The sequence below is a fragment of the Talaromyces marneffei genome, chromosome 1 (genome assembly GCF_009556855.1).
Source record: "Talaromyces marneffei chromosome 1, complete sequence".
NCBI classification, from domain to species: Eukaryota; Fungi; Ascomycota; class Eurotiomycetes; order Eurotiales; family Trichocomaceae; genus Talaromyces; species Talaromyces marneffei.
The window spans coordinates 2823595-2839884 of NC_072348.1; the positions used below are offsets into that span (position 1 = coordinate 2823595).

The 16290-nt window shown below is 47.7% G+C and overlaps 7 protein-coding genes and 1 non-coding gene across 8 annotated transcripts; 5 read left to right on the forward strand and 3 right to left on the reverse strand.

The window, feature by feature from the left end:
* Positions 1 to 69: 69 nt before the first annotated feature.
* EYB26_001058 (uncharacterized protein) lies at positions 70 to 970 on the reverse strand (the record flags this gene model as incomplete). The annotated part of the gene is made up of 4 exons (XM_054260370.1): positions 70 to 158; positions 227 to 435; positions 506 to 710; positions 796 to 970. The coding sequence occupies 4 exons, from the start codon at positions 968 to 970 to the stop codon at positions 70 to 72; spliced, it is 678 nt and encodes a 225-aa protein (XP_054116345.1).
* Positions 971 to 1539: 569 nt separating this feature from the next.
* Positions 1540 to 2037, forward strand: EYB26_001059 (uncharacterized protein; the record flags this gene model as incomplete). Its single annotated transcript, XM_054260371.1, has 2 exons — positions 1540 to 1625; positions 1674 to 2037. The coding sequence occupies 2 exons, from the start codon at positions 1540 to 1542 to the stop codon at positions 2035 to 2037; spliced, it is 450 nt and encodes a 149-aa protein (XP_054116346.1).
* A 161-nt stretch (positions 2038 to 2198) lies between these two features.
* Positions 2199 to 4192, reverse strand: EYB26_001060 (uncharacterized protein; the record flags this gene model as incomplete). The annotated part of the gene is made up of 4 exons (XM_054260372.1): positions 2199 to 2964; positions 3019 to 3295; positions 3345 to 3721; positions 3789 to 4192. 4 exons carry the CDS (start codon positions 4190 to 4192, stop codon positions 2199 to 2201), a joined length of 1824 nt encoding a protein of 607 aa, XP_054116347.1.
* A 1800-nt stretch (positions 4193 to 5992) lies between these two features.
* Positions 5993 to 6064, forward strand: EYB26_001061. Its single transcript has one exon. It is a non-coding gene; the product is annotated as a tRNA-Met (tRNA).
* A 656-nt stretch (positions 6065 to 6720) lies between these two features.
* On the reverse strand, positions 6721 to 7433 carry EYB26_001062 (uncharacterized protein; the record flags this gene model as incomplete). The annotated part of the gene is made up of 2 exons (XM_054260373.1): positions 6721 to 7340; positions 7397 to 7433. 2 exons carry the CDS (start codon positions 7431 to 7433, stop codon positions 6721 to 6723), a joined length of 657 nt encoding a protein of 218 aa, XP_054116348.1.
* A 258-nt stretch (positions 7434 to 7691) lies between these two features.
* Positions 7692 to 9012, forward strand: EYB26_001063 (uncharacterized protein; the record flags this gene model as incomplete). Its single annotated transcript, XM_054260374.1, has 2 exons — positions 7692 to 7844; positions 7906 to 9012. 2 exons carry the CDS (start codon positions 7692 to 7694, stop codon positions 9010 to 9012), a joined length of 1260 nt encoding a protein of 419 aa, XP_054116349.1.
* Positions 9013 to 10482: 1470 nt separating this feature from the next.
* Positions 10483 to 12825, forward strand: EYB26_001064 (uncharacterized protein; the record flags this gene model as incomplete). Its single annotated transcript, XM_054260375.1, has 2 exons — positions 10483 to 10679; positions 10743 to 12825. The coding sequence occupies 2 exons, from the start codon at positions 10483 to 10485 to the stop codon at positions 12823 to 12825; spliced, it is 2280 nt and encodes a 759-aa protein (XP_054116350.1).
* A 1270-nt stretch (positions 12826 to 14095) lies between these two features.
* EYB26_001065 (uncharacterized protein) lies at positions 14096 to 16240 on the forward strand (the record flags this gene model as incomplete). The annotated part of the gene is made up of 1 exon (XM_054260376.1): positions 14096 to 16240. One exon carries the CDS (start codon positions 14096 to 14098, stop codon positions 16238 to 16240), a length of 2145 nt encoding a protein of 714 aa, XP_054116351.1.
* Positions 16241 to 16290: the final 50 nt, after the last annotated feature.

Sequence of the window (16290 nt, forward strand, 5' to 3'; positions counted from 1 at the left end):
CAATACTTGAACTGAATAGCGCCGAACAAAAGCAAAAAAGTGTTAAATAAAAAAAAAGGGTTCGTTCCTCTAACTCATAGCCATCTCGGCGCGCAATTTCTCCAATTCTGCCTCTTCGTCTTCTTCCTCCTCTGTCTGTTTCGCCTTGCCCTTGATGACTATCATGGTTTTGTTAGTTCCAAAGCACTATAATGGGTAGGCAAAGGGATGGGGACGGGGGACATACGCTCTCCATTCCCTGCAACGGGTAACCGATTGAGTTGATCCGCAACTGGGACTGTACCCGTCTTCAACATTCTCTCGTCTATAGTCTCCTGCTCCAAATTTGCCAATTCGTCCTCCAATTCGCCTTCGTCGACCTGTTCGCCAAATGGTGTTGATGTGATGGCGGTCGCGATGTCGTCGGCGAGGGCTTGCTGTTCTCGTAATTTGTCCCTGTTCACCCCGTTAGCCACATATACTCAACCTCTCGAGAGGAAATGGGGGAAGGTAAAGAGGGACGTACATCATGCTATCAACCTTGTCGATTGTAAGACCGTCGTGCATACGTTTCATGGCATTTCCGGCGTTGTCCATAGCGTACAGAGTCTCTTGGTTGATATTTGCCGTTTCGATGGAATACACTTGTTGCTCGAGTTGCATGACCTGGCTCTGGGTTTGTTCTAGGTTCTTTTCGTGCATCTTCTTCCTCCTGAGAGCTGCTTTGGCTGCTACACACCAACAAAAAAAACTTATCAGTACCCTTTCACAGACTTTTACCACCAGAAAACAACAACGGGTTTTGGTGGTACGAACCATTCTTATTCGACGTAACAAACTTCTTCGCTATGGCTTCTTGTTCCGTTATTTGATTCTCCAGGTGTTTCTCCCTCTTTTGGAGCATATCGAGCTGTTCGCGGAGTTTGAGGATTGCTTCTTTGGGGGCATCGCGGCGCTTTTGCGCGGACTGGCCACCAAACCAGGACCACATCTTGGTGGGGGGGTTTTCTTTTGTGTTTCTGTTGTAGTATTATGAATCGCGCCGCTTTTATGTTCTAAGGGGGTATCTTGTGAGGCAAGACGACTGTGGTTCTCGCAATCGGATAGAAATTATACTGAATGCCCGTTGAGCTCGTGAAGGTTGAAGCTGAAAGGAGGGGAACGTTATCGGCAGCGGAACGGTACCACCTCCTCCGATATCAACCTTTGTCAATATTTAGCAAATTCTGATGTCGAAGATCAAAGAAAATGCTGTATTGCAGCTAAGTTGTTAGGGATAGTCGAGTTGAAAGACAATATGGTAGCCTGGAAGAAAGAAAGAAAGAAAGCGTCGGTCCCCTCTTGGTTGGTAGTGAGTTGGTCTGTCCGTATGACATCGTCAAGTTCCCGCCTGGCCCAGTCGGAGTCCTCCCGCCTATCGGACCGGAGAGGTCACGTGCCCTCTATTTATTTCCTTTGTGTGATTGCCTTCTCGACATAAACTTAATCAATTTGATATCAACATCTTGTTTGAAAAAAATAAAAGATGTCGTTGCAATCACATCCTAGACTCGAGTCATGATGAATGGGCCAATTCCGACCCGCCTCGTCTTCATCCACGAGCTGCCGTCTCTTGCTCTGCATACAAAAGTCAGATTTCTAGGATGGTATGTCAACAAACCCATTTCGATATGCATAAAAGTTAACTTGGAAAGCGTCGCGCGATACGATATTGTGCGAGGAAGACTAGAACTTGAACACAATTATCCGCCATTACTAGGAAAGAAGAAAAAGAGAGATGCTTCCAATGTGTCAAGAAGAGTATCAGTGGACATTGACCACGTTCTCAGTACGATCACCAGAGATCAATTACAAGTTGGCAGTTGGTTGAATATATTCGGATATATCAGGTCTGAAACTCAAGGAAAGGAGAAATCCACGTCGGAGGATGCCAACAACAGCCAACTTTATGTCGAAGCGATTATGATTTCGGATGCTGGTGCTATACGTATTGCGGAGTATGAGCAGAGTCTCGTGGATATGCAAGCAATTAATCGAAAACTACGACTGGATAGTTGATTGTGGGCGGACATGTTTAGCCACAGTATACACATTACTAACTAGTCATTGCGACTCGGATTGAGAAAAATCGGATCAACTTTATTGTATGGGTATGTATATATGCTAGGATGCTAGGGCTAAAGAACAAACGACAAAACAACTTTTCCCCCGAAATCCGATTATTCATCCATTTTGATGCGAGCGCCGCCTTTTTCAATATCTTGGGGCTCAACATCTCCTTCGAGCGCGTCTCCAAGTGTCGCGTTTCTCGCATCCCTGGCTTCTCTTTTGCCCTTCAATCGTCGCTGGTCCTCCTGCATCGACCGGATGAAAATACTCTTTTGACGAATCCTATATCCATATTTCCAAAAGATGAACGGAATCGGGATGCAGGCCACCTCCAATAACCCGAGCATTGTGCCCGCCCAGTTGGGGCCGAGACTGTCGTACATGTATGTCGCAATCAATGGCATAATACCACCGAGGACACTTCTGATAAGAGAGTTGCCCGCTAGCGCAGATGCGGCAAAGATACCATAACTGAAAGTCATGTAGTTGGAAGAATAAATAAAGACACAAGTGTTGCCGGCGCCAAAGAAGATACCCGCAGCGATTGGAGCAGGCCATGGGATCGAGGCGGGCGAGCCTGTCCAAGAGAACCACAGCTGGCCGGCGGGGATAAGGATTGAGCCGATACAGACCGCCGATACCATGGCTTCGGGATATACCTCGCCGGTTTCGGGGTCCTTCTTGTGGCTTTGAATCATTCGACGGAAGAATGGTTCACAGGCGATAACGATGAGCGTTCCAATACCGATGCCCGAGAATGCCAGCCCAGATACACCGAGACTCCAGCCTCTGATCTGACCAAACACGATTGGATACGAGGTGAAGCACAGATACAGGATGCCATAGACGACACCGATATACAGATTCCAAAAGATGCTGTCACTCAAATCAGATTCATGGTCCATGTCAGCCGGTAGGGAGGAAACATACCAAATAGGCTCTAACACAGCCATGACGAATGGACGGCTCAGATTAGTCTTCATGGTCTCTTTCAGCGACACCTTGTGATCATAGCGACACCACCATCGAGTATCGTCCGTTTCTTTTCGAAGACGAGCGGCTTTCTTGCGCAAAATGACAGGGGCGTATGTTTCTTTCATGATGCAAGAGAATGCAAGGGCAACACCGCCGAGCATGAGACTGATCCAGCAAGTCCATCGCCAACCTAGGTATTGGGACACGAAACCACCGAGAATAGGGCCGACAACTATCGGGTTATTTAGTACATATGTCTAGTAATGGCGGGATCAACATACCTGGACCATTGATGGGCCCTATACTCCAGATAGAGAATGCAAGAGCTCGCTTCTGGGGCGGGATGATATCGGCCACCATACCCGGGGCACTACTGATCATGACACTTCCGGCGATCGCACCGATGAATCGAAAGACGATGATGATGGGCATAGACTTGGCCACAGCAACTGGAATAATCATGAGGTTGAAGACGATCATACTCGCCATTGTTACTGGTTTTCTGCCGTATATTTCACTGAGCGGAGCCATGACGACGGAGCCCAAAGCCAGACCCAGAAGGTAGAATGTCAAGCCCAATGTGACGATCGTTTCGGAGACGCCAAACTCTTTGGCGATCTGCGCCGTGCCGGAGGTGTAACTGGTGGAGAACAAGACACTATAAAATCAAACCGTTAGCAGGGTGAACATGCCCACTCACTCCCCACGAGCCAGTGACCGCATACATCACTAAAGTATTATACGACAAAAACCCAATGCACATGGCCGTATAAGGCAATGACCAATTCCACGGATTCTGGGGATCATTCTCATCATCCCAATCCACCTCAAAGTTCGGATCGGTTGTCCCCGTTGTGCCGCGTGTGGTGACTCTGCGTGCCAGAGAGTTATGCGATATTCGAGAAATTTGGGGCGTCAACATTCCGTCTCCGGTACCCCTGAGTTCTGGATGGACCTGTCGTTCGCTGCGAACGGGTCGGATTTCGTATAGGCTTTCACTGTCGGATGAGCCGAGTGACTGATGTCTTTGACGTGGGCCATGTTCGTTGTTGTGAGTCGATTTTTCGTCCTGGGGCCATTTTTCGGAATTGTTGCCATCCTGCTGGGCAGGTTTGGAATCGGAAGACATTTGCGACGGATATGCCAGTTGTTCGGGTTTCTTCTGATATGACAACCTCGTCTTAGACACTAGCTATGTAGAGATTGCGGCACTGCATCCCATATAGTAATGAACTTGCTGCGACTGTCGTAGAAAAATCAAACCGTTTCAACAACTATACCAACTTCCAACAACCGAATAATATATTAAAGAATCAAGCAAAGAAATTCATTAGAAAAGAACAAAAAGAAGGAGAAGGAGAAGAAGAAGAAAAACCATTGATTAGTTGATCAAAAAAATACGACTTCTAGCAAAACGAAGGATCCAGTGGAGAAAACCCACCCTAAGGCCTAGGGGCAACATCGCATTGAATGGCTGCGGACTTAGGGTATAACTACGTAGACGAGCTGCCGTATTGGGTAAAGCAGTGGAATGAAACCCGGCGGCAGTCGCTGTCGGTTCGTCTTTTTGTTTTACCTAGGCATACAGAGTAACGGCAGGCCGAAGACCCAGGCTGTTGGTTTTGGGGCCCAGATGACGAATTACAAATAAAATGTTAGTTAGTTAACTAGTTAAGGTAAGTTAGGTTAGTTTAGTTAACTACGGAGTAGCCCTGTGGGTGGTGAGACCGCGAGAGGCTTTGCCTCCCCACTTTCCACTTCCTGGAGGGCAGGCAACCAGGCATCACAGGGCGGGAAGGGACGAACCGTAATCCGTATACGTTCTCTGCAAACTCTCATAGTCTGTAGTCATACAGTAACTAACTAACTAGTTAACCTACTAACTAGTTAGTTACCTAACTATGTAACTACGTAAGTTAGTACTCAATCCTACGGATGAGTCAAGGTCTTTTCTCTGCGCCAGTGTGTCCTCTACCAGGGATTTTCCGTGGCTGTGTATTCTCGCAGTATACTTCTATGTCATGATGATATACATGACTGAGGATTGAAAGAAAACTGTTACAAATATTTACTTGAATAGGAAATCCATCTACTACGTAGGTACGTACTGTGTAAACCATCAAATTGGACGAAAACGAGCGGCTTAGTCACTCTTTTTCCTCTTTCAGTAAATACGGTGCACAGCGGTAATATGACAATTGGAAGCGTCTTGCAAGGATTTCGAAGAAGATTAATCGATCGTGGCTATAAGCATACCTATCATGGCTATTTTTCCGACTGCATATACTACCTCCATAGTACTAGTACATGCATATACGGCGTCTGTCTGTGATAGAAGAAGCACATGGCCTATCCCGACAGGAGTTAAACATTCCAATGCTGACCGGCCCCTCATATACGTACTATGTACGGTGTGTATATATATCACTTCTTGGCAGTTGGCACGTCCCAAATGCAATGAAAAAGCGTCAAAACGCAAAGGCAATTTCCAGTCAAGAAACATGGAAGAAAGGCCAAGTGCTGATCAAATTCCAAAGCTAGTCGTGCCGATTTGCCGGTCACAGGCCGCGGAAATTCGGAATATTCCGAATATAAAATTTCCGGATGCACGTGCGCGTTCTTAGTTTGATATTGTATGTTTCTTTTTCCTGTGTGGATTTGGCTAAGGTTTTATAAAACAGTCATAGACTCGTAGAGAAATGAGAAACCATAAAGCCGAGGAAATATTGTTTAGAGCGTCGAGACCGCTACATACTTGCAGTCCTCATGCAGACTCCACCAAAGAAGCTCCCCAAGCCGGCATCATCCACAACAGCTCCATCCTTAGTTGTAGTTAACGAACTAACTAACGTACAGATAGTACTCAAAACTTTTCTTCTTTTCTACCAGCCCATTTCATCTCTCTATTCCTGTTGCTTACGTCATCAAAAGCATGTTAGATCAGAGGAAGATCGCCAGGCTCATAACCTGGATGTCCCTGGATCGAAACCAGGACATGCTAAGACGTCCTTTCCTTTTTCTTTTTCTTTTTTCTTTTGCTCCCTCTTGCAATTGCCACAGTACAGTGCTGTGTTTACTTTGTGTAGTACTCAGGGTGGGTTACATGGGAATCCAATAAGTGAAAAGTTTCTCGGAGGATCTTAGCTTCCCCAATAGTTCATTGCAAGCCATTCTAGCCGTAAATGGTATATATTGTTTTTAAAAATAAGATATCCTGAACGACGATTAAGTGGTGGTTGAGCTATAGGATGATCTGAGCTCTCAACCCAGCTGCGACTCTTGACTCCTCACATCTTTCGAGCATCTTGTCGGAGTGATCTGATATATTTCCGGATCAAGAAGTTGTCATCATTAGGTCACGTCTCCAAGTAGAGTATCCATGCTGAACATCGCCCAGCTTGAGAGCAATAAGGGGTAACAATTGACAGTCGCAATATTGCTAGTAACCCTGACGTGCCCTAAGACTCAGCTTGTGGCACTCTCAAGGAACTTTCTTAGCAGGTTCCAGATTGAAATTCAGTCTCTGCTTGAAATCCATCGATAGATCAGTGGGCGAAGGCTCTTCCTGCTTGACGTGTAGTTGGCCAGTAGAAGAAGCCGGCAAATGTCTGTTTCATCATTAAACAGCCGTAAACATTCCAAAAGATTGGAATGCATTTAGCGAGAATGCTGAGCTTGTTGACGGCGCTGTTCAAGAATCTGTTGCCTTAAGCCTTCCGCCGCAACTTCAACTTCCAATATAGAACCGACTCCGCGTCTCCACGCATCCTCCAAACCAGCAAGCTCTCCATGCCCAGATTCTTGCGCCATCTTTCTCTCCTTATGAACACCCTCAACGGCCTCTTTGGTCTCTGCCAGTTCCTTCTCAACACTTCGCAAAACCTCCTCTAACTGAGAGTTACCAATAAGCCAGGCATTTTTTCCATACTCTTCCAGAAGAGCAAGGTTGTTGTGTCGCATTGACAAGTGGGAGCTAGAAATGTACGCTTTGCGTAGAGTATCTTTCCATTCCTGTAGCATCTTGGAAGCTTCGTCCTGGGTCTTGGAGGGCCCTTCCGGCGCCTCGGGTGCTTCGTAACGCGACAAGTCAATTCCTCCAGTCATGGGCTGGCCGGCTTCTTTTCGGGCAAGCTCTTGTTCGATAAGCGGCGAGAAGCGAGATTCGGGAAGCGCAGGAATGGCTGGATGGAGGGTTGAGGCATGGTCTGAGGACAGCTCGGCGGAGATGAGCTTTTGAGCTGAGGCGCGTGCCTGCTCTCCTGGCTCGCCGTCAATATCTGCGACAATCTGACGTTAGCTTAAATGATGCAATGAGAAGGTAGGAAATACATACAGGGAAGAGAAGTATGGTATTCGTTGATGAGAGGCATCTTGAGTCGAGGGTCGTGAGTACTGTGAATAATGAACGAAGTTACGCAGGGTAATAATAACGTGAGGTCTGTCGGGAAGCAAATGGACTAGCGTAAGGTCCCAAGGCAAAAAAAGCTTAGTTAACTAGTTAATTGCCTCTTCCGATAGGTTATGTAAACATCTCAGCCAATCACATCTCAGCTTCACAAGCGATAGACCTGTTTACAGTCTTTTAAAGCCAGATACCTTGGTTCACAAAACCTTGACCATTGACGAGAATGCAGAATCAGGACGTAGACGTCCAACTGGACGGTACTGGTCATTCCAGTACCACCACAGATGATACTCTCTCTGGACAGTCCCGGTCCAAGAAGCTGTATCATAAGAAGTCGAGAACGGGGTGTGCAACTTGTCGCTCTCGGCGGGTCAAGGTAGGCTTTGTACGACCTTTTACAATATTCCATTCCATACTGATAGGTTGTTACTCTATAGTGTGACGAAGTTCATCCTATATGTGGAAACTGTGAAAGATACGGGGTAAATTGCTTCTACGACAGAGTCAAGCTTGCTATCGCAGGATCGCAAGGTGGACAAAATCAGAACAGGGCCCAGAATGCACCGACAGGCCAGTTATCAGCTTATGTTGCGAACAGAACCTCAAGACATTTGCTGGAGCTTCGTCTTATACATCATTTCACAACTCAAACCGTTGACACTTTACCAACATCACCAGAGCCCGGCCTAGCCAAAATCTGGCGAGAAAGCTGCCCCGAACTGGCCACCAAGCATCCGGCTCTGCTAGACAGTATATTCGCAATGGCGGCATTGCACATCACACTGACTCAACCGTCGAGTGATTTGTTCAACGCCCATTGCCAATATATGGACTCAGCGCTAAGAGGTCATCGCAATGATGTCTCCCATGTGAACATATCCAACGTGGATGCGGTATGGTTCACATCCAGTTTGCTACGAACTACACTCTTTGCTCGACTTCAATATCGAGATACCCAACCTTATCAACTTCCCGAAGAATGGCTGTCTCTAATCGGCATGTTACGTTCCACCTTTTATTCCATATGGTCCGTTGTGAGATCTGATCCGGAAGCCGCAAAGGGTTCGGTAATGATCCTGTTTCGCGATGCTTCTGTGGCCCAGCGCTGGTGGAGTAGAAAGCTCGACGTGGAAAAAGCCCAGGCATTTTCTCATCTGATTGAACGGGTCAATCCCCGGGATCAGCTTGAACCGTGGGACCCGGAGATTAGCGAGGCATATATGTATGCATCAGCAGCCTTGGGAAACCTCAAGGAATCAGTTGATGTCATGGGTGTAATTGGGTTTATTGGACTTTTGCCAGCGAAATTCAGCCATCTCTTACTTGAAAGACGGCCGCGCGCTCTCGTTATATTTGCGCATTATTTTGCATTTATGCCAGAACTTTCTGACATGTGGATGGTTGGCGCAGCGCCGCAGAAAGAAATAACCGGCATTGCGTCGGTTGTGCCCGAGGAGTGGCAGCCATTGATGCAGTGGCCGTTATCGGTTCGCGATAGTCTAGTATCTGCCGTGAATGATGAAGATGACTTGACCAAGTCATGATTTTATGTGTTCAATTTGGCCAGCGCCCCAACACAGTTTTTGAGTATCGATTTAAACCAACGGCTCCTTCTACACAACAGAGACAAGCGATCATGTAACTATAGTCATCTCTACAAGGCCGAGAGCTGGCCGATTCATGCCAAAAACTTTTCCTGTCCATGTTAGATGTCTCGGCCCAATTATCGCAAAATCTATGTAGTAGTAGTACACGCATGAATCAGTGAAAGCATACTGTAGCACCGTTTAAACGGCCATCACACAACAGTAACAAAACAGATATTCCGATTGGGTGGAAAATTGACCTCGTATCTTGCGTGTATATCAGCGAGCAACTAAGGACGGGGGTTAACCTTTCTGCCGTTGCCGAACTACTACATAGTAACACGGGAGACTACCTTGATGAGGTCAATTCTCCAGCGCCTTATTATCCGTCCTCAACTTAAATTACCTGATGCCTCTGGCGGTCAGTGTGCTCTAGACTGAAGTATATTGCCTATACTGCTGTCATTAGTCTTTTCAATTTTGGGAATTCTGGACGAGGTAGAATCAAAGGAATTAAATGCACCAAGTACCAGTATGTCTTCAGTAAGCCTCTTTTCGGCATCCGAGCCCTGTCCTTGGTTACGTTACACATAGTTATATCTGCTTGTACAGAGTAAGGTCACAAGCACTCCAGTAGAGGCGGTGGCGGTGTCACGGCGATTGAATGATCTATTCGAATCGAACAACTAACTACAAGACAATTAAGCAGTATTGCAATAGTTACATAACTAGCTAGTTGTAACTAATGATCTTGCTGCATGGTCGGAGTCTGGACTTCCGTGAATCGTAGATAAGATCTTTTGATTTGCTGCATTTGCAGAGTAAACGAGAGACTAATGTGCACTATCTAGATTAACTCGCAACTAACGGTGATAAACAACGATAACCAGCGATAACCAGGGGGGGTCGCCGTGCCCTAACCACCCCTACTCTGCAACCACACCCCCCCAAAATGGTCATCCGCCTGACGATCTTTTCTCCACCCCGCATTCTCAAGAGTAACGTGACAACTTACTTATTAGGGCTGCCACTTAGGTTCAATAGGTTGCCTGCTAGCCAATGCAGTCCATCGCAGCCAGCAAACAAGACCAGCGCTTAGCTTACTAGTGTCGGTTTTGTTTTCCCTGTTTTCCTACAGGCACCAAAATAATTAGATGCGATTTGCTCGCACTGAAAATGGAGGGCCCTATCTGGGAGGGGGGAGCCTCAGGCCTCAGATAGGCATGCCTATCTTGCGAAGCATTTAATGATTCTTCCCTCGTCCCGCGCCCCCCTTGATCGTGTCTTTTTCTCCCTTTGAAATCTTTCTTTCCACTGATGTAGGGAATTTCCTGGGCCTTGACAATTACCTGTTTTATGTGCAGTGTCGTTGTTGGATAAGTATACTCTGTAGTATATACACACTCTCTGGAGTGGATAGCTGCCGAGATGGCGCGCTCCGTTTTCATGATCGGCCTGGTGGTGAGCGCTTCGTTAGGATTGCTTCTGCTCTTGCAGATCATTGCGAGCATTGACCTGGGCCAATCTGCCCCACGCTTCAAAACGAATCATCCTATTCTCCAACAAGCGTCAAGAGCAGAAGATAGTGTTTTCCTACTAGGGGCTGGAAAAGCCGATATTACAGGGTATGTCTCCCATCCACCTGTTCCTGAATGTGAATAATTGAAAAAAAATATATATATATATAGACCCGTGGTCGAGGTCGCGTTGAATGGATACGCAAATCTCAGCCAAATCGGAACAGGACTGCGACAGCGCATATATTCAAAAGCATTCATCATCGCCGACCCAGGTAATACCAACAACACATTCATCTACCTCGTGCTCGATGCTCAATCCGGTGATACCGCTGTGCGAAACGGCGTGCTTCGGGGTCTAGCAAATCTAGGCGGCGAATATGCCCGTTATGGCGAGCACAATATAGCCCTGAGCGGAACACATGCACACTCAGGTCCTGGGGCGTGGATGAATTATCTCTTGCCACAGATTCCGTCTCTCGGGTTTAATCCACAGAGTTATCAGGCCATTGTCGACGGTGCGCTGTTGTCTATTCAGCGAGCGCATATAAGTCTTACGCCGGGACAGTTGAGTCACGGTACTATAGACATTCCAGACGGCAACATCAACAGGAGTCCATATGCCTACCTCGCCAATCCGGAAGATGAGAGGGCTCAATATGAGTACGACATAGACAAGACAATGACCATGTTGCGATTCGATCGTACATCTGACAGCAAGACCTTCGCCGTGTTGACTTTCTTCTCAGTCCACGGCACCTCGCTATATGAGAACAATACGCTCACTGCAGGCGACAACAAGGGTGTTGCTGCATATCTGTTTGAGCGCAGTGTCGCAAACGATACCCGCTTTGCGGATGGGTTCATTGCTGGATTTTCCCAGTCAAGCGTCGGCGATACTTCGCCTAATGTGCTTGGCGCCTACTGTGAAGATACCGGGCTGCCCTGCAAATTCGAGGACAGTACCTGTAATGGAAAGACGGAACTCTGTCGCGCACGAGGGCCATACTTTATGGAGAACGATGCCGGATCAAAGAGTTGTTTTGAGATTGGTCGACGACAGTACACGGCAGCCAAAGAACTTTATGATCAGTTGGATACCAATGCAACCAAGATTGTCGGTAGTTCGTCTGTTTCATCGTTCCATGTGTATCATGATTTTACAGGATACGAGTTCCCATCACCATTCAATGGATCGACGTTGACTACCTGCTATGCAGCACTTGGATACTCTTTTGCAGCTGGAACAAGTGATGGGCCTGGAGCGTTCGATTTCACCCAGAATGGCACTGGACCGGCCAATAGCAACCCAGTGTGGCAGGTTGCGCGGACATTCATTCACCCACCCTCAGCCGAGCAAAAGGCATGTCAAGCCCCGAAAAATATCCTCCTCGATGCTGGAGCAGTAAAGTTGCCGTATGCTTGGGCGCCGAATATCGTCGACATTCAGCTTTTGCGTATTGGACAATTGATCATCATCGTATCTCCTAGCGAAGTCACCACTATGTCTGGCCGACGATGGAAGAAGGCAATTCTCAATGCATCTTCCAAGATTTTGGAGATTACCGACCCTCTCGTCGTCTTAGGCTCACCAGCAAATACATACGCCCACTACCTCACTACCGAAGAAGAATACGGCGTCCAACGCTACGAAGGTGCATCCACGTTATACGGACCGAACGAGTTAGCCGGCTACATTAATCTTACCCTAACATATCTGCCATACTTGGGAAGTGAATCTGCCGTAGCACAACTAGCCCCAATCCCCGCTGGACCAAACCCGCCTATCAACACCAACAACTCCTTGAACTTTATAACCGGGGTCGTAACTGATGGTGCACCCATCGGCCAATCCTTTGGCAAGGTCACCGCCTCATCCCCCAACACAAAAACTTATGGCCTCGGCGACACCATCACCGCAACCTTCGTCGGCGCCAACCCGCGCAACAACCTGCGCCAAGAAGGCACATTCGCGGCCGTGGAATTCCTCAATCCAACGACAAAGGCATGGGAAACCGTCCGCACAGACGCAGACTGGAATCTGATCTATCAGTGGCAACGCACGAACACTCTTCTCGGATATAGTAGCGTCACTATTTCCTGGCAGATTGAGGATAGCTATTATGCGATTGGCAACCCCAATCCGGTGCAGAGTGGTTCGTATCGGTTGCATTATTATGGGGATTCAAAGTCTCTATTGGGTCGTATTTCGGCTTTTGAGGGAGTGAGTGGTGTGTTTACGGTGAAGGTTTAGTAGTACGTATTACGCAGTTATGTATGGGGAGGGTATGAATGATGATTCTGGCGATTGTTGGTGTATATATCCAATATATATATACGGAATGAAATCAATCGGTCTATACCTAGGTACTGTCAGTGAATGTATGTATAAGTCTAGACTCGAGTCTATTAGGCCAGTCAGATAATGACAGACTATCGCCATTCCTCACCTGACTCCTCGACAATACGTTCTCATACACTCCGTAGTAACTTACAGTCTAAATGGCTTGCGAGCCTCCTGGAGAGAACGGCCTCTTTGATTGAAGAATCCATGCAAACCGTCTTCTGATTGGCTAGCCGCTAGACGTACTATATTTACCCAAATCTAGACCTGCTCCACAATCAAAAATTCCAGCCAATCACGGAGATTATATGGACATAAACATCGGGGCTCTAACGGTTCATCCAATGGAACCAGCCGAGAGGACCCATCCCGGCGGCAGATGCGACTAGACCCACTTGCGTGCAGGCGGTTGTCATTCCGTCATTCTATGACTTTTGCGTCGCTCCTTCCCAATCATTGCCCGCCCCACGCTCAACCTGAATCATTACTAAGGGTTGCTATTGCTATGAATACGACTTGCTACTACGAAGCTATACTCGGTCCTCGAATGCTTCATGTCCCTTTCTGCTGACTGTCCAATGATGATTCATCCTTCGACAGTACCCTTTTTTTTTTTGTTTCAGACTTGTCGTGGCTAGAACAATGATGCGGCTTACGATGTCTGGTGATGATGGCCGCGTCTATTCTGAATCATGCTCTTTAAATACTCATATCTAGTCAATTTCTCTCAGACAATGTCAGTCTCTTGGTTCTTTCTTCATGTCCGTTTGTTTGTCTTTCGCTTGGAACGCCCAGTCTCTCACTTCTCAGCGTGCCTTTGTCAGCTCTGCTGGTACAAGGGCTATTGTCATTCTTTCTGAATATATATTTTTTACTTCTATTTATTTATTGACATTGTGACAATTCATTCTTTCAAAAACTGCATAGATTTCGGCAATTTATCCCTCTCTGACGCTACATTATTATTCTGACTACAATCGTGGCCACGAGTCACACACCCAGTCAAGCGATTTCTTCATCACTTCTTGCGTATTGGCTGGCCCAACGAAAATCTTGGAATTTGTTCCCTCTTCTTATTGTTTCGCTACGTTGTGTCTCTCGAGTCCATACATACAGAGTGGCACCCGTCGCGCGTTGATTTTTACTCTCCCACCTTTCACGTGGCCTAGCCCTTTCCAAGATGAAGATACCAGCTTCATTTCCATCACTTGTGCTACTGTTGACAGCTCTCGGCGATGTCTCCAGTGGAAAACCGCTCTTTATCCCGCATCTTAGAGGCAGAGATGGTCAGCGGTCTGGCGCGTCGTCTAGTGCAGTTCAAGAGAATTCAGTTGTACCAGTCTCGTCTGTAGCTGAGGCTACATCGACACCTTCAACATCTGCTGCTACGTCAACTCTTCCTACATCGACAGCTCCTGCTAGTTTGACCAGCGCAGAAGCATCTATCCCCCCCGCTGGCACATCTCATGCTCTAGACACGGCAGCTACATCGCCTACAACTAGTCCACCACCTGCAACTGTTCCTACTAGCCAGCTGACAAGCCAGCCGACCACCAAGGCCGACTCGAGCGCTCCAGGAACCACAACTCTGGCTGCATCAGGCACTGCTGGCGCTGCAGGGACGGTCAAGTTACCGAGTACAGCTTTGACGACTAGCACGCCAGCTACAATTGTGGCTTCTACTCCTGTGTCTTCAGCTGTGTCTTCAGCCGTGGCCTCGACATTCGTCACAAGCTCATCACCACCGCAGATTCAGACCCAAGTTGCTACTAGCCCAAGCTCCGCCATAATCCTGTCTTCCAGCGCACCTGCGGTTCCTACATCTCAACCAACAACGGCGACGACAGCATCGCCAACAAAGGCCTCTGACGTCGGTTCAGTCATACCCTTGGCTACACCATTGGCACCACCAAGCAGCAAAGCCTCAAGCGCGACCACTATCCTAGCCGGTCCATCTTCTGCACCTGCTATTTCGAGCCACACCTCAAGGACCCATACTCCTACTCGTCCCATTCTTAATACGTATAAAACGTCAGGGACGGGAATAGAAACACATGGAGCAGCGACGGCAGCATCTATCGTGGTCAAACCCACTAGATCTCCTTTACAACCTTCTCAGCCAGCTGTTGCCTCTAGTGCAGTAACTACGAGTCTTACAACTCATTCTTCAAAAGTACTACCCACAGCTGCTTCATCCGCCATCTCGACCCACGTTCCGGATACCTCTATCATGAGCAGTTATCCAGCGACGAGTCAATGGTCCCTTCCGTCTGTGACCTCAACTGTCAAACCACTTTCTCAAGGACCGTCTGCCGCTCATTCTTCATCAGTCCCGGCAGTGCCTGAAATTTCTGGCTTCTCGACTGCAACATCAGCTGCAGCAGGAACTGTGCACAGTGATTCTGTACCTGCGATTCCGCCCACGAGCATTGTGCCTACAACAACGGGGTATAGTGCACCTTCCACGGTCGTTGTACCTACATCCAAACCATCGACTACAACAACAGTGCGAACCTCACACCTACCCTCGGCAGCAGTCATTCCTACTTCTATCTCCCCTTCCATTGCAGGAGCAGGAGCAGGAAAAGGATCAAGTGTGACGTCAGCCACCATCCCTGTGGTCATACCAATAACTTTCAGTACTTTACAACCCCAAAACACCATCAAACCTGTCCCGCCCATCTCAGACGCCGGCACCAACCATCCAAAGGCAAGTGCACACGCAATCCCATCGGTCGCCATCGAAAGTTCAACATCAACCACTTTCGTCCCCGCCCCAGTCCCGACAAGTACAGCACACGAGCCAGACACCAACGTTGTCCCTATAAGCACGAAACCAGAGTTGGTGACTACCCTGACGGAGACTTTAGTGTCCACGGAGACATCAGTAGAGCCAACGACTACCCTAATGATGACTTTTACATCGACTGTCTACGCAACCGTGACGGCTCCGACTCCTTCCACAAAACCTGCACAGAATAGAGTCGCGCCAGCACCCAATCCGTTCGTTACAACTCCGACGCCTGTCGCTAATAATGCCGCAGCACTTCCCACAGTAACGGTGACATCAATAAGTGTCCAGGAAGTTACGACCACAGTTACAACTACGCAGATAAGCACATATACGCCGCCAGTGGTTACGGTACTTCTGCCTACGACGATACCTGGACCACAGGTTACGACGACAGAGACCCAAATGCTTACGACGACGGTGACGGCTAAGCAGACTCCTATTCCCAGTTCTAGTCCTGCGTCTGTTGCAGGGATGCGTTCGATTGAAGCTACTGATAATGCTCTTTTTTTCGGACATCCTCACGCATCATGATTATGATGTAGCTAATACTTCTGATTATTGGTTGTGGACATGTAATCTTT